Genomic DNA, 17,417 nt, shown 5'->3' on the forward strand with positions numbered 1-17,417 from the left:
CTTCGATTAATAACACAGTTTCTATATAAGTTGACCTATGTCACATCAAGGCCCAGATATGAGATCAGGCTGGCTTCTTTTCAGAATTCCAACTTTAGGCTTGTCGGTGAATGAAAGGAAGACTTGTATATACACACACACACACACACATAAATATTAAAAAATCTAAGTATTTGAAGAAGATGATGAACGTACAGGGATGAATTTAGTAACATCATGGTTTTTATATTTTACTGAACAGAGCATGAGTAGTTGGTAGCTGTATTGTTTTATTTTGAATTGTTTAAACTTTAAAGCAGCTACAAAGTTGTGAAAAAATCTCAAACAAAAATTGGATTTTTCATGGGCTATAATCCCGGGCTTGGGCTTGAAATGTAAGCTTTCATTTCCGGGTCTGGTTGTTGGGCTTAATCGTTGGCTTGCAGTTTGCCTTAAAAAAACACGTCCCTCTTGCATGAGGGACTCTTCAATGTTTTAAATCGAAGAGTGGTGGACTGGTTAGGGAGAAACTAGCAAAAATTTAAAAGTTATGAACTGATTTATCAGTCGCTAGATACATTGGGGACTAATTTTGAATTTTTTATTTAATCCGGGATACAGACGGGAAGCTTCTTTGCACTTTGCTTTAAATACAAGCATTCTTCGGGGCTACAAACTTACATGGCTATAAAGGAAGTTCTCTCTTTTACATTGGTGTAAAATATATATATATGAGTGAACCGTTATTAGAGTTATTGTGTGAAAAAATTGAGATTTTATATTTTAATGTTACGTAAACATGTGATTTGTCTTGAAGAATAAAAGATAAATTTCCCTTTAATTTACACCTTTAATGAAAATCAGGTGATAAGCACGCGATATTTAATAATATCAGTATCTGTATTTAATAAAATAGCTCAATAAAAAAAAATATTTTTTTATAATATAATTGATAAAAAAAAAATACAGTTTTGAGTATAAAACGCTAATAATTGTATAATAAATTTGAAGTTTGTCCTAAAAAATGAAAAAAAAAAGTCTCCTAAAAATTTAATCACTTTCATTTTGTGTCCCCGTTATATTCGTTATATTAATCTTTTTTTGATTCATTAATTTTAAGTTGCTGCTCGTTTCCAGCTATTAATTATGATTTCAACCCTTTATTTATTTTCCTTTTTCCCAAGGAAATTCTCATACATTGTTAAGTTAAATCTCAAGTGGAAGAAAAGGGGGGTGATTATGTAAATAAGCAACACTGGAAAATGGGGTCACATAGCTTGAGTAGAGATTTTTTTTTTTTGTAAGATTAGAGATGCTGATTGTAAAATAAATACCTGATTCAAGTTTCTCAATAATTCTTTCAACGATTTAAAAGTTTTCTTTCATGAGAAATGAGTTGCCGATCGGCTTCTCGAAAAGTCATATTTAGGAATGAGACTCGCACTTGATGTTTTTGCATGGTTAGTGATGAGTTAACTTTTTTATTAATATTTTTATAAGTAAAAATTATTTAAAATAAAATGGATATGACGAAAATGTTAAATTTAAAGAATTTGTAATTGATAACCAACTAAATTAAAAAATATGATAAACATGTCATATTTAAAAAACTTAAACATGATATTCAACTAAGTTGAAAGTAGTATGAGCTTGGCAAATATATCATACCCAAAAAACTTGGGCTTGACATATAGTTAAGTCCAAAGTAACATAAGTTTGACGAACATGCTAGACTTAAAAAATTTGAATATTATCAAATTTTAAGGTTATATGCTTGATCGTGGGCAAATCTCAATAATAAAAATATTAAAGACATAATAAACCACCATTTATATACTTATTGGTGTATATAGTGTTTTTTAAAGGACATATCATATTTATTATCTTATTAATGATATATAAGAGATATTTGTTTCCAATTAATGTCACTGGGAGCATAGAACTTTTCAGTCCCTCCCTTCTCTAAAAACAATAAGGTTCAGGGGATATAAATATTTTTGAACCATCTAGGTAAAACATTTACAATTTTCACTCTTTACTGCATATATATATTCAAAGCATTTTTCTCTAAAATATTATTATATTTTCTTTTTTAAAAAAGATATGTTTTATAGATACTAGCCACAAACTATATTTACTTACCCAATACTAAGCTATCAATCATTTTAGTTAAAGAGAACAAATAAGATTATTAAGACATGTTGATTAATTAATTATCTAACCCGGGAGTCCTATTCCCAACCTAGTTAAATTTTTAGGACTTCATCCGTTAAAATTTATACAAACACACATGCATGTATACATACACATGAATGTATGCATGTATATATGTCTGTGTGTATTTGCATAGATATGAACCATCAAGGCTCCAAGAGAGCTAGAAATTTATAAACTAATCCAGTCTACCCATTAAAAAAGAGATCTGGAAAATTGTTAATTAAGTGGATCCTTTTTACCCCATTAGGAACAGGACAAAACAAGTAAAAACAAGGCATAAGAAACCAACTCACAAGAAATTTCCTCAAGACTAGAGTGAGCTACATGGTAGGGTGGCTAGACTAGCTCTTCGATGGCTTCACCTAGCAGGAAGCTTCGTGGAAAAGTGGCATGTAGCTTTATTTTTCTATGAAATTCAGCAGGAGTACCATAGATTGAAATTAATGCATCCTATCCTCTCTGAGTCTCTGTGGCCCCGTGAATAATGTTGGAATAAGAGAGGTTCAGTCCCTTGTCCTTAATTGGGCGGCGAAGCTAAAAATCGATCGGCGGCAAAATTCAAAAAGCTCGGTTAAGCTGCAAATCAATATTGTAAAGTTTCAACTTAATTATACTATTTTTTTATGCTCCAAAATGTATTAATATTTCAATATTCCAAAGCTGCAACTTAATTTACTATTATCTATATAGCAAAACAATAATCAAGGGAGGCAATTCATTTCCAGGCCACTCTCATTGCGTTGACTTTAATTTGCCTCTGTGCTGAATTATGGTTTTTTAATTACTCCATTTTATAGTTTTATATACCCTTTAGAATTTATGAATGAATGATATAAAGTTCTTAGCAGGAAAGAACGCCCCTTTAAAGACTGCAGCAATGTAGTTCCTCGTTGTTTCCTTCCCCGCTTCAAGTCAAAAAAGCATTGTACTTGCTTTTTCGTAATTAAAAAACAGAAAGAAAGAAGAAGTGAAGTTACGGGGCAGGTTGTTTTCTGGAGAATTTTTTTTTTCTTTTTTCATTATCGATGATAATATCTTGTTGCAAATAAAGAACTTTCACAATTAAAGGAAGAACAAACATTAATGGATTCGTACCCATGGTCCTGCCCTACCAATTAATTTTCTGTTTTTTTCTTGCTGTTTGTATCCAAAACTAAGTAGCAAAAGTAGCGTGCATACAAGAACATATAAAAACATGGACAATGATGATGTTATGAAATTTAATATGTTAAGAAATGAGGATTTTTTTTTTTTTGAGTGTTTGGATAAAAGGTGGTTATATATTCATATTAATATTTTTTTTGAGAATTCATGAAATTAATGATTAGTGATATAATTAAAATCTGATATTTACAAAATAATCTCTTTTAATTGGATTTAGAGATTTTTTAATAATAAAGTCAGTAATTTTTAATAAGAGATTGCAATAAATGAGATAATGAGTTTTAAATTACGAAAACAAAAGTATTTGTTTTTAGTTGTGTATGATAAATGCTTTTTTTTTTCTTTTAAACCCCGGTATCTAGAAGTTTACTGGACTTCAACTAATCCGATTGAACCGGATCGGCCCACTAAGGGGTAAAGCTTTTTTAGTAATGGTGCACTTCATTCACAAGGCTCGAACGTATGATAAATGCTCTGAAAATAAACGTATGAATACTTAGAGAATAAAAAAAAATGAGATTTTATCTCGATGGTTACATACAACATCTGGACGTTTTCATATTGCTTAAATAAAGGGGTTGAAATGTCATCTTCTCCTTATAGCATTAATAAAGGACAAATATCCTTTATACAATATTAATTAGGGATAAATTTTCCTTATAAGATATTAATGTTGATGGAAATATAGTAGACCATTAAGAGACTTTTATGTATCTAGGAATGTAGGTAGAAAATTATTCTTGACTTTTAACTTTTTATGTTAAAAGATATAAGAATAAATAAACAAATTCTTGTGATCCAAAAAGAAATCTAAAAAGACTATCAACTTTATATGTATTTGAACCTGAAATGATTTTAAATCCAAGAGTGATGAGTCTGACAATTTGCTAGATCTATTTATTCTCGGGTTTGGTACATCTCCAAACTCAAAAATATTAAATTTGATATTTTATTAAATTTTCAAGCACTTGAACTCAGCGTCTACGTAGTTGAACCCTGGAAGATAACAGTAAACATTTTACTGGAAAAATACAATATTACGTGGAGCAGATTAAGTTTTATATTTTCTCGAAAGCGGTGAGTTATCATATGATAGGTTAACATGTCTTTCTCCATTAATTTGACCAGGATTGATATGCATATATATTTGTCCAATCTGATCTATGAAACGAGCCCCACTTTGTTCCTGTGGCTACAAACTTCTAAGATTTTGTTAATTTGGTTTCAGAAAAGAATCAAAATAGGTCAGTGGGATTTTTCTAAATGCTTCCATGACTGCTAATGTTGTAAGAACAAACTGCAAATTCAATTAGTTCTTAAGTACTGAAATCCTTTTTGAAACACCACTTCCCGCACATTCGGTAAGTGTTCTAATCAGTAAGCTAAATGACAATATTCTGAGTAAGAACTATACTATAATCCTCTTCTTCTTTCATGTCAAAGAAGTAGTCTGCGTGTGCCATGCTATTCTTTTCATGTCAAAGAATAGGATGTGTTATGCTATAGCATAATCTTCTTCATCTTCTTCTTCTTCTTCTTGTGAGTCAGTTCTCCAGGCTTATACATCGGCCTGCACTTGATGGTTTCTATGCATTGATCTACACCACCTTTGATCCAAAATTTTAAACTACTGCATGGGTTATAAAGCCATTTTTTGTATTTACTTCATTTTTTTTTCTAACCGATGCAGGATCCCCACTTATGTAACTCGACATGTTGATTACAGTTTTCGTTAGTATAGCTATTTATGTTTACTCAACGTCTATACTATTCTTTCATCAATTATTAATATTTTTTTTGTTATTTTTTCTGTTCTTAATTAAATGATGGTACTGCTGCACAGTGAATTTTCAGTTGAAGGAAGATCGAGAAAAATCAACAAGGTGATGAAAATGGCGCCATATAGGCATAACTACGTGGAAAGTAGTAAAGAATGGCAGCCTCTTTTGGGCAGCTTGAGTGGAGATGTTGAACAAGCAGGAAAATGCAAGTATTTGAATTTGTTAAGTGAAAAAATCAGCAAATCATTGAATGATTTCCAAGAATTTGCTGTGAGAGCTTGGGAAATGGGTCGCTCTGATCCGAAGAAAGTCATATTTGCTATCAAGATGGGATTAGCATTGTCAATTGTATCCTTGCTCATATTCTGGAAAGGATCCAACGAGGACATTTCTCAGTATTCAATCTGGGCAATCTTAACTGTCATTGTGATGTTTGAATACAGCATAGGTATGACTTTCAAGATCCTAAGAAATTTGTTCTGATTTTGTTTCTCCTTTTGGATATCGTTCCTAAAGCCTTTGATCCTGACTTTAAAACTGTATCATTATGAAAATTTAAACTAATGTTAAAATTTAGGTAATTGCTGGAATCAATTTTGAAGTTTACATCTAAATAATTCATTTATTTATTCTAGGTGCACATATACAATGTATTGATGATGTAGTTATCTTTTAGATCTCTTGAATTATCCCTACACTAGAATAAATATAAGTGTTGACAGTATTGCAATCTAAGTCCAAGTACGTGGGACTTCCTCTCTTATGCGAGAAATATAATACAAAAAGAGTTGGCCTTCTCTCTTAAGTTTTTTCTAACAGTAATAATCAGTGTAATTGATCTGTTTGTGGGGAAAAACCACTTTGAAAGATAATCAATCTAGTTTCATAAACAAAAAAGAACAGTAGTATATCTTATTGAAATTTAGAAAGTTAATTTTTCTTTTTGTTTCAATAGCAATGCATTTGTCATAATTACTGATTAGAGTGCTCTGCAATATCACCATTATGTACAGGAGCAACATTTATAAAAGGATTTAATCGTGTATTGGGTACAATATGTGCTGGAATTCTTGCCTTCTTCTGTGCTGAGCTCTCTATGTTGGCTGGTGATCAAGGAGAGGAGGTCCTAATTGTTGCTAGTATTTTTATTGCAGGTCTGTATATGTTCTTTTGATTTGCTAGTGTCTGATCGATCGACTTATTTATTTTCTTTTTTCAGAGAATTTTGTGCTATATGTTCTAAATTTACCAACCTTTCCCTGTGGTAATTAGGATTCTTCTCATCCTATTTGAAGTTGTACCCGACAATGGCGCCATATGAATATGGTTTTCGAGTATTCATATTAACATACTGTATTCTTATGGTAGCTGGGAATCGGACTCGGGAATATACCACGGCAGTCTTAACTAGATTAGTACTTATTGCAGTTGGTGCTGGTGTTTGTTTTGTTGTAAATCTGTTCATATACCCCATTTGGGCCGGTGATGCATTGCACAGTTTGGTGGCAAAAAATTTCATGGACCTGGCCATCTCCCTGGAAGGTTGGCTTTAACTTCCTGTTTATTATATTGCGTAAAGAGGCGTATTGTTCATTTATGAGTGCATAATTATCAATTTTGTTCTTTAGGTTGTGTTAATGGGTACCTGAAATGTGTTGAATACGAAAGGGTTCCCTCAAAGATTCTTACATTCCAGGCTTATGATGATCCACTTTACAATGGCTACAGATCAGTGCTGGAATCTACAAGAAGAGAAGATAGTCTGGTATTCTGATAGCAGAGAACCTATGCTAATAGCAAGTTCACTGGACAACACACGTACTAACTTCTGATTGTCATTTCTGCAGTTTGGCTTCGCTATCTGGGAACCACCTCACGGTCGTTTCAGAATGTTCAATTATCCTTGGAAAAACTATGTCAAATTGAGTGGTGCACTGAGGCATTCTGCATTTATGGTCATGGCACTACATGGATGCATTCTGTCAGAAATACAGGTGATTATTCATTGAATTCCTTTTAATCTTAATTCTAGAATCAAAATATACAAGTATTAAAGTTACTAGTCAATAACTAAGAGGCCTCTTATCCGGCATCCTTGTGGTGCAGTCACTTTTAAGACTGATTCAATTTGGCGCAGAAAAACCGAGTTTGTGGCATGCATGGCTAGAATTAAATTACCAGAAAGTAATTTGTGCATGTAGGCTCCTGCTGAAAGGCGGCAAGTCTTTCGTAGCGAGCTCCAGAGAGTAGGAGCAGAAGGTGCAAATGTTTTGCGTGAGCTTGGAAGCAAAGTAGACAAAATGGAAAAACTAGGCCCGGGAGACATACTAAAAGAGGTGCATGAAGCAGCAGAGCAACTACAAAAGAAGATAGACCAAAGATCATACCTTTTAGTAAATTCTGAAAGCTGGGAAATTCCAAGAGATCCTCAGGTATTTCAAGAACTTGAAAGTCTTAAAGAGAACGGGAATATTAAATTGGGATTTAAATCCGCAAGTGAAGCAGTATTGGACTTAAGGTCACTCACTCTTTCTACACCTTCCCTACCTCCGAAAGACTCCCAGGATAATTTGTTTGCAAAACAAGCATCCTGGCCTTCCCGTCTTTCTTTCAATGCTGATACAGGCATTGAAGAAAGTGAGCGCAGAACATATGAAAGCGCAAGTGCCTTATCTTTAGCAATGTTTGCTTCACTTCTGATTGAGTTTTCTGCTAGGCTTCAAAATGTAGTTGAATCATTTGAAGAACTAAGTGAGAAAGCCAACTTTGTAGAGCCAATTATGAACTCTGAGATTGTTTAAAAGAAGGCTGGGTTCTGGATCATCCTGTCTAGGTGCTGCGGGTTACAAGATTAGGAGCTGTATCTAGGAAAAGAATAATGCATATGTTTTCTCCTGGGAGAGATAAGGAGAATTATTATTATTTTTAATTGTAATTCCAATAAAATCACGTTCTCTGTCGCGTCACACGCACGCTTGGCATAGCAGTCGTCTACCTCATCGCTCCTTTTAGTGAAGCAGAGTTGAAACCTTAAACTAACTAGTTTTGCTTGGTTAGTTAAGGTTACAAGAGGGCACTATCTCATTGTGTAGCTCAAGATATGTTCGGCGAAATACATAAATTATTGTTTTCTTAATTGTATTCTTAATCCTAATTTTAGTTCTTATTCAGACATCGTTGTATAAATTATCACGAGATTCAATTATTTTCAGCTGAAAATAAAATTAATAAATGTGGAAAAGTAATGCGTTTTTGGAACCAATGATTTTTTATGGTCAGTATAACAATAGAATTAGAGATTTGGATATTCTCGCCTTCCAGGAAAAGAATATGATCGGTCATTTTCTAAATTTCACTATTGGTTTTGAATAAAAAATATAGATCAGGTAAGAAAAATAAAATAATAAATAATTAAATTGCTTTTAATTTTAAATCATATGACCAGTGGAGGGAGCCCAAGGGGCAGGTGGGAGCCATTGCCAACCTTAGGCCCAAACAATTTGTCGAGCTTGTAAATAGTCGTTAGCCCAACCATTACTCTGGTGATGAATCAGCAGGGAACAAGGAAATAGCAGATTTTCATTTTTATTTTTATTTTTATTTTTATTTTTATTTTTATTATAGTCAATGAACTATAATTCAATTGATATTAGTATCCTTTTTCCTTTAAAATTTCTCGAGTTTGAACCTATCTCGAGTAAAAAAAACAAAAAACAAAAAACCACTGTGGTCTCTATAACTTTCAACAAGAAAAGTCCTCGTATTTTATCCATTTACAATTTGGTCCTTGTTTAAGTATTTTTGGTCCAATCTTTATAAAAATTACAGTAATCCTGGTCTTTTTTTTTTTTTGAACACCAAGTACTCTTGATCATGGAATGGCTCATTATATGATTTTTTTTATACGATACTTGCAATGAATGTAATAAATCATTGCAATTGCAGTCATTGATCACAAGATAATTTTAAAAATCTCACAATCAACACAGAGAAATGTAATGAAGCATTATAGTGTTCGTGGCGTAGCTTGTTAGCCTCGGGCTTAAGAGAAGAACACGGGCAATTTGCTTGGCCCAAGCCCGTTTCACAAGGATCCAAGTATTTACATACAAAATCCGGGCTTCACTTTAAGGTAGTTTGGTATTAACAACAACAATAATCCCAAAAAAGAAAGGCATATAAATACTCGAAACTATAGTACAAAAATCATCACATAAAAAAGAGATTAATAAATTCTCTCAGCTTCTGTAACTATTCAGAGGCAACCGGCGGGAACGCATTTCAGATCGGTAAGAACACTCCCAACTTCCCTCGGTTTTTATTTGTTTTTGAACCCTTTACTTTCTCTGTTTGGTTGTCAGAGAAAAAAACTGCGCATAAACCATATCAAATTAAATTCTTTATTTTTTTTTTTCAATTCAAGATTCTCGACGGTTTCATTTTCTTATTATAACTGCAAAAATTAGCCTGTTCCTTTTTCCTAGCAAATCTATCAATCTGATTTGTTTATTATTATATATTATATTCATCAATCGATAGATTTGAATTCTAGGGTTTGTTACAGATCTTGGATATAATGTCAACGATGGAAGAACCACTATATCCTATAGCCGTTTTGATAGATGAGTTAAAGAATGATGACATTCAGCTACGGTTAAACTCGATACGTAGACTATCGACTATTGCACGTGCTCTCGGGGAGGAACGAACCCGGAAGGAGTTAATTCCATTTTTGAGTGAAAATAATGATGATGATGATGAGGTACTCCTTGCATTGGCGGAGGAATTGGGGGTGTTTATTCCTTATGTTGGGGGAGTTGAGTATGCTCATGTTTTGCTCCCACCTCTGGAGACTCTCTGCACTGTTGAGGAAACCTGTGTGAGAGATAAAGCTGTGGAGTCGCTGTGTAGGATTGGATCTCAGATGAGGGAGACTGACCTGGTTGATTGGTTCATTCCTCTTGTCAAGGTCAGACAACTTCCTTTTGCTGAGTTTGTAATAATGCTAATTCCATATGATTTAATTAATTGCATCTACCTGCCCAGCATAATGATTTTTCATTTTTTTTTCTTAAAAACCCTGTTCGTCTTTGCTAGATTGTTATATTTACTTCGGTTACTCATGCCTGTCCTATTCATCACATATTGCTATTTCTCATCTTAGTGAGAGTTACCTTTTTTTTTGCTTTTTTTTTTTGTTGCTCTTCCAAAGATACGAAGATTACAGAAAAACGAAAAAAAGAGACAAAATTGGAAACTAATTAGTTTGAATGAATTGCAGTATGGAACGACCATTTGATTCTTCCATAGTTCCAATTTATTCAACTTATATCCTAAATGTGCATTTACTCTGTGGCCTGCTATGGCACTTGTATTTGTGTTTGTATGCATGTTTGGGAAAGAGAGATTTCACTCATGTTTTGAACCCCCGAGGAGTGTAATATACTGTGATTTTGGATGTGTCCTATTTGTGTTAACTACTGATTTACTTTATTCTCCTGCTCTTGCCTACCCTCATTACCTTATTGTTAAATTTTATCTCCAGAGACTGGCAGCTGGGGAATGGTTTACCTCTCGAGTTTCTGCATGTGGGCTATTTCATATTGCCTACCCTAGCGCCCCGGAGATGTTGAAGACAGAGTTGCGGTCAATATACAGTCAGTTGTGTCAAGATGACATGCCCATGGTTAGGAGGTCTGCGGCCTCTAATTTGGGGAAATTTGCTGCCACTGTTGAATCTGTGCATTTGAAGGCTGACATCCTGTCAATTTTTGAGGATCTTACCCAAGATGGTAATTGAACTTTCAATATGTTGAATGAAGTGTGCTTTGAACTGGGCATGTTGAACATGGAATAAGGTTAAGATAACTACTATCACGTGGTTGACTGCACATGGAACTCGTATAAAGTTTTGACTTGGAATGGTGGAATAGTCAACAATGCATGAGAAATGAACTTGGTATCACGAATTCTGTGTTTATAATATAATATTCTGATATATGCAATACCATAGTTTGTAGTGACATCAATTTGCATTTTTAATAAGATGTGTTTGGATTTCTTCATATATGTACTAATTATATTATTTTTATCCTTCAGATCAAGATTCTGTTCGTTTATTGGCTGTCGAGGGTTGTGCTGCTCTTGGGAAATTATTGGAGCCTCAGGATTGTGTTGCACACATTCTTCCTGTTATTGTTAATTTCTCTCAGGTATTAATGAAGTTTATAGATCCAACAAAAGGGGCAATGTAGTTTATGCTTTCTTGTGTTCTGTTTAGTTTGCTGGAATTATTTTGGTTTTTCATTGTTGTTTGGTGTGTAAGGTCTAGACCTTTCAATTCCTAACTAGAGTAACAAGTTACTGAACATCCATTTCAGTAATCAATGTTAAAGATAGATATTTTCTTCTCTTGGTTTTATTAAATTGTGGATAAGGTGATTTGAACCAGAGTTACCAGGATAATGCTACCCCCTGCACCGTTATCCGGATCACATGTCCCGATTCATGGTACATTTTTCTTCCAGCCCAATTTGATGACTTGACCTCCCTAAGTAATGGAAGCTTCCTATCCATTTCTTTTTCCTCTCCTTTTAAACTACCACCACACTTGTTCTATTGCCTTAGGCATTATACTAGAAATATAAATATGGGTATACCTGATACCTTGCCTTGTGTCAGGTTCAACCCTTAGGAAAAACCCATATAAGCGGTTTAAAGTGTACCACCATCCAATATGCACCAATAAAGCTCCTCCCTCCCTCTGTGCCATAAATTAATGTGTACCATGTCCCAGAAGTTGTGCCACAATTCAGAATGCACCACATTTTGGATAACACTGATTCAAACCATTTGGCCCAAAAGCTGGCAGTCATTGACAACTTGGAAGATATGTATGAATTTGCTAGGATGAGGGATGGAATTTTATACTGGATTACATCCAATGTTATTAAAGTTTTATTGGATAAAACTTTGTACCAATATGATACCATATTGGAAGAAAAAGTTTATACGTTGCCTTGTGGCATTTGTAATATGATATCTGTTTGCTGATTCTGCGAGCTTCTAGCTTTTATCTTTCAATTTGTTTCATATTGGGATCAACTGTTATTGTCTTTGCGTAGGACAAGTCTTGGCGTGTACGCTACATGGTTGCAAATCAACTGTATGAACTTTGTGAAGCTGTGGGGCCTGAGCCTACCAGGTGTCTATCTAACTTGAAATTGCTGGATTAAATGCAGATGTACTTTTGTGCCCATTTTCTTTTGTTAAGTTCCAATTCCATGTTTGATGGTGATCTAGTGATGGATTCTGTGGTATCTTAATAAAAAAAAATTGTTTATGGTAATTGTTTCTAAGGACGGACTTGGTCCCTGCATATGTGCGGTTACTTCGTGATAACGAGGCTGAAGTACGTATAGCAGCTGCTGGAAAAGTAACTAAATTCTGCCGCATTTTAAGTCCAGAACATGCTATTCAGCATATTCTCCCCTGTGTGAAGGTGCATATCCATTTCAAACTTTAGAATTCTGCACCTGAGTATGTTGTTTCTTGTTAAAGCATGAACTGATTTTTTGCCTGATATTTCTTTTAATTGTAGTTTTCTCACTTATTTTTCAGGAACTGTCATCAGATTCTTCCCAGCATGTCCGCTCTGCTTTGGCTTCAGTTATAATGGGAATGGCTCCTGTCTTGGGGAAGGTGAGAATGTAATGTAGTGGGCTGTCCATGACCTTGTCATTGTTCACGTGGTTCTTGTACAGTAAGACGTGTTATTTATTTAAATGATCTTGTCCTGATCTGACTTTGAGTCATATGAAGCTTTTCAACCACATATTTTTCTTCAAGTTCTGGATGATATATGAAAAGTTTTGAAATAGATAGAGATGTATCTTTTGGGCCAATTTTGCTAGGTTTACTCGGATATTTTCATGCTGTATTGTAGATGCTATATAGATGGCCATTTAACAGTCCTCGTTTCATAGTTCTCATTTCTGTAAATTTATATAGCTGATTAGCTGTCTGGTTTTCATTTTGTTTAAGAAGTGGTATTGTTTGCATGGTATTGTCAAATATCCTTGGTTATTTTATCCATATCATTGTTCTTCCTGTTTCAATTCCTAGTGCATGAATGTAAATTGTCTAAATTCCTGGGAATGGATTTCTAAACTTTATTTTGTTTGTCAATGCAGGATGCCACAATCGAACAGCTTCTTCCAATTTTTCTATCCCTCTTGAAGGATGAATTTCCTGATGTGCGACTGAACATCATCAGCAAGCTTGATCAAGTCAATCAGGTTTGCAACAACTTAAGACAGCTCAAGGGGTTTCAGTCTTTTGTGTCACATGGGCCAGCTCAATCATCTCTGTCATCTGGTTTTGCTTGATAGATTGCATTTTTTGCCTAAATGAGTGCTCTGAAGCTCTCTGTTGTCAAAAAAATCCAAATATTCCTTGAAACATGTTTTGCAATAATTATTCCTTAGATTTTGTCTGATTTCCATTACTTGGATATACCAATATAAACAAGTAGGCTAATGCTGTAATCACTGCCAGAACACATGATATAGTTTTGACCTTTCTTTTGGTTCTGCGGGCTCTTAGAAATGTTGCTCAGCATGCTTTTAGCTCAAAGTAAACATGTAACCAAAATGCAATTTTTTCCTCATTGCCTATGATAATGTGGAAATAATCTTCACTGCAGGTTATTGGGATTGATCTACTATCCCAATCACTATTGCCAGCAATTGTTGAGCTTGCAGAGGATAGGCATTGGAGGGTTCGGCTTGCAATTATAGAGTACATTCCTTTATTGGCAAGTCAATTGGGTGTTGGGTTCTTTGATGATAAACTTGGCGCTCTTTGCATGCAGTGGTTACAGGATAAGGTTTGTATTTCCACATCATGTGTGACAACAGTTAAAGTTCTCACTTTTGCTTATGTATTGTACTAGACAACTTTTAATCTCAGTTTTTCTCTGTACGCTTGTTTGATGCATCTCTGTTCAATGATTAAAATTTCTCATGTAAATAAGATTTTCAGTGATTTGTTTTCAAAGAGATGGATAAAAGTTGTGCATCATAGAACTAGAATGTTCAGGTCTTTATGAGGATTTCAGCTCTTCGGAATTTGTGTTGAAGTCTTTACATGAATCTTGTTCAAGTAGTTTGTTAGCCTTTGTTTACTTTTGGTTTTGTTGTATTTTCCTCTAGTATTGCTTTCTGGAGGGTTTTTTTTTTTTCAAAGAAAAGGAAAAACAATCTTTGAATTTCTATATAATCCTTTACTATTGTAATTAAGCTCGTTTCTGCCAATCACATTCTCATGAAGGTTAAATGGTTTATTTGGAACCATCTTGTCTGGATATTTCTGCAGGTTTATTCGATTCGCGATGCTGCTGCAAACAATTTAAAGCGCCTTGCTGAGGAATTTGGTCCTGAGTGGGCAATGGAGCACATAATTCCACAGGTCTGTGTTACAGTGTTTGTTTGAATTTCACCACTTTGTCTTATGATTCTGACATTTCATTGCTATTTATTCCCCTATGGTGGGGTTGGACTTATTGAATGTTACACCGTACTTTATGATCAATATAAATCCTGTGGTGATGGTTTAGCATCTTTCCTGATTATTCGATGGTTTCTTTCTGCTTCAATCTAACAAGCTAACTGTGCAGTCATTTTTTTTAGCAGTTTCTGGCATGATTTTTGTGTTCAAATTCTTTCACATAAAATTTATGTTCTTATCATCCAGAACTGGATGGTGACATTTGTCTCATTTCGCTTGTGCAGGTTTTGGAGATGAGCACCAATCCCCATTATTTGTACCGGATGACAATTATACGAGCTGTCTCATTGCTTGCTCCTGTCATGGGTTCAGAAATTACATGTTCTAAACTGCTGCCAGTGGTCGTCAATGCATCGAAAGACAGGTAATGGATATGTGGAACTTGTCAATGTGGTTTGTAAAATTGTGTCTTAAGTGGCAGTTTCTGAATGCGGGACTTGATTACACTATGCAGGGTGTCAAACATGAAGTTCAATGTGGCGAAGGTGCTGCAATCCCTCATTCCAATAGTTGATCAGTCTGTAAGTCTTTTCTTTTCAGCCAATATTTTACTTCTTTTTTTCCTTTTTTATCTGTTCATCGTTTTATGCAAGTACTGGTTATGTTGTCCATGGGTGTCCTTTCACTTTTTAAACCTCATTGGGCTGTAAATTATGTTCCCCCAGGTTGCAGAGAAGACAATCCGTCCCTGTTTGGTTGAGCTCAGTGAGGACCCAGATGTCGATGTCCGTTTTTTCGCAAACCAAGCTCTTCAGACCATTGATAGTGTCATGATGTCTAGCTAGTCAGACTCTTTGTAAGATTGGAATCTCGTGGTGAACCCCATGTTGTACTGAAGTGAAGACCCTTGTTGGAGTTGCCATAATTTCTGCTCATCGAATCGGTTTCGTCTTTGCTAACGTTTCGAGTGGCAGGCAATTGTATCTCTTGTGAGTTGTGACTGGCATGTAAAAAGCTATTTTTCTTTTGGCTCCTGAACCGCCCTAATATTTTTTTCCCCTCTAATAACCCCCCGAGAAATATTGTTTTTGCCTTCTTTGTATCCCCTTCCCCCTTTCTTTGTATCCTTTTTCCTTAAGAAAGATATTTTTCATGAAACTACTTCCGTTTTAAGGAGTGGAGCCCAAAACAGTGAACTGAACGTATGGCCTGACATGGTTTAAGTAACGTGTTTAGGAATGTGGTAATGTTTAAATTTTTTATATTAGTATATTAATTTGAAGTAAAAATAAATTTAAATTTTAACTAAAAGAAAATTGAAATCTAATGTCAATCACTTTCTAAACCATTTAGTTGGTGTTTGCTCTTGCTTTTTTAACGTGAAAAATATTTGTTATAATATCAAATATAGTAGTTATTACTTGGACAGAACCAAGGGGTATGCCCTCCTAAGCTTTTTTTTTTTTTTGCAGTCAATATTTAAATAACAACATAAATGAATTATAAAAAAATTATATATCACTAGTCAATATTTAAAAAACAACATGAATGAATTATAAAAAAAATTATCTATGGCTGTGTTTGTTTTTATGGTTTAGTTATGTTTTAAAAATAAATAAATTTTTTTGCTTGAATTTTTTTTTTGTCATTTTGATGTGCTGATATCAAAAATAAATTTTTAAAAATTAAAAAAATATATTATTTTGATGTATTTTCTAAAAAAAATATTTTAAAAAACAACATTTACTATAATTTCAAACAATACCAAAGGTTTAGGGGAACATTTGATTTTTGGAGTGGAAGTCTCTGGCTTTTTTTTTTATTATTATTATTAACGTGGGTGTCCGGGCTAGCTTGTGCGCACCTCGACTAATCTCACGGGTTCTGAAGTTAACGATCATGTAAGCTTCTAGTGGCTCTGAGAGGACTCGAACTCGTGACCATTGATAAACAAACCCGAGACCTGACCAGTTGAGCTACCCCTCAGAGTTGGAAGCCTCTGACTTTTATTATGACTAGAAGATGCTCCCATTGGATTCCAAGGATTGAATGAAGAGTGTCCTAGATCAACTTGAATCAGTTTTAGTGAAAACTAGATAGGTGGTCTGTGGTGTGCTATAAAGTTAAAAAAAAATTAATACAAAAAAATATTCAGGTGATGCCAATATCTTTTTTTAAAAATAGAAAAATATAAGATCTGGATAATTGATCTAACTAGGTTTAATAAACTTAATTAATTTAATAATATGATTTGAAAAGATATCGATAGTAAATAAGATGAAATATTTTTTGGCAATAGTTAACTTTAAAAAAATAAGCTATCAATATTACACTCAGAAGGAGAAGAAATAAAAGTTTGTTAGAGACTCATCATCGCTTCTATGTGGACACCGCCTCACCACTAAAAAGATCTCACCGGGACGGTTCTAACATGAGTGGTGACATGTAACATGAGTTGTTGAGTATAGATTTAACCTTTTTTTTTTAGATGACGGTTCTAACATGAGTGGTGACATGTAACATGAGTTGTTGAGTATAGATTTAACCTTTTTTTTTTTAGATTAAGGTGGGTGTTCAGGTCAGTTTACGTATACTTCAATTAATCTCTCGTGTCATGAAATTAACAACTATGTAAGTTTCTAGTGGCTCTGAGGTTTGTGAGACTCGAACTAGTAAATTTTGAGAAACAAATTTAAAATCTAACCAGTTGAACTCAAAACTATAATATTGGTGAGAGGTACATCTATGATAATTATTGGTGAGAAAATT

At 34.1% G+C, this 17,417-nt stretch overlaps 2 protein-coding genes across 8 annotated transcripts; both read left to right on the forward strand.

The window, feature by feature from the left end:
- Positions 1 to 4,300: 4,300 nt before the first annotated feature.
- LOC7466906 (aluminum-activated malate transporter 9) lies at positions 4,301 to 8,311 on the forward strand. Of its 5 annotated transcripts, none has more exons than XM_024610211.2 (7): positions 4,301 to 4,437; positions 5,204 to 5,589; positions 6,155 to 6,295; positions 6,414 to 6,683; positions 6,770 to 6,906; positions 6,989 to 7,135; positions 7,343 to 8,311. In XM_024610211.2, exons 2-7 carry the CDS (start codon positions 5,247 to 5,249, stop codon positions 7,940 to 7,942), a joined length of 1,638 nt encoding a protein of 545 aa, XP_024465979.2. In that variant the 5' UTR covers positions 4,301 to 4,437; positions 5,204 to 5,246; the 3' UTR covers positions 7,943 to 8,311. The 5 variants fall into 5 exon arrangements, with proteins under 5 accessions (XP_024465979.2, XP_024465978.2, XP_024465982.2 ...); XM_024610210.2 differs by lacking the exon at positions 4,301 to 4,437 and adding an exon at positions 4,462 to 4,604; XM_024610214.2 differs by lacking the exon at positions 4,301 to 4,437 and adding an exon at positions 4,497 to 4,721 and having other exon boundaries at positions 6,570 to 6,683.
- A 954-nt stretch (positions 8,312 to 9,265) lies between these two features.
- Positions 9,266 to 15,806, forward strand: LOC7489360 (serine/threonine-protein phosphatase 2A 65 kDa regulatory subunit A beta isoform). Of its 3 annotated transcripts, none has more exons than XM_002314841.4 (13): positions 9,266 to 9,430; positions 9,706 to 10,110; positions 10,687 to 10,933; positions 11,241 to 11,353; positions 12,266 to 12,345; positions 12,501 to 12,642; positions 12,762 to 12,842; positions 13,334 to 13,438; positions 13,846 to 14,028; positions 14,517 to 14,609; positions 14,933 to 15,072; positions 15,163 to 15,229; positions 15,374 to 15,806. In XM_002314841.4, exons 2-13 carry the CDS (start codon positions 9,718 to 9,720, stop codon positions 15,491 to 15,493), a joined length of 1,764 nt encoding a protein of 587 aa, XP_002314877.2. In that variant the 5' UTR covers positions 9,266 to 9,430; positions 9,706 to 9,717; the 3' UTR covers positions 15,494 to 15,806. The 3 variants fall into 3 exon arrangements, with proteins under 3 accessions (XP_002314877.2, XP_006378496.2, XP_024466720.1); XM_006378434.3 differs by having other exon boundaries at positions 9,267 to 9,430; positions 9,694 to 10,110; XM_024610952.2 differs by having other exon boundaries at positions 9,285 to 9,430; positions 9,681 to 10,110.
- Positions 15,807 to 17,417: the final 1,611 nt, after the last annotated feature.

Source organism: Populus trichocarpa, chromosome 10 (genome assembly GCF_000002775.5).
Source record: "Populus trichocarpa isolate Nisqually-1 chromosome 10, P.trichocarpa_v4.1, whole genome shotgun sequence".
NCBI lineage: Eukaryota > Viridiplantae > Streptophyta > Magnoliopsida > Malpighiales > Salicaceae > Populus > Populus trichocarpa.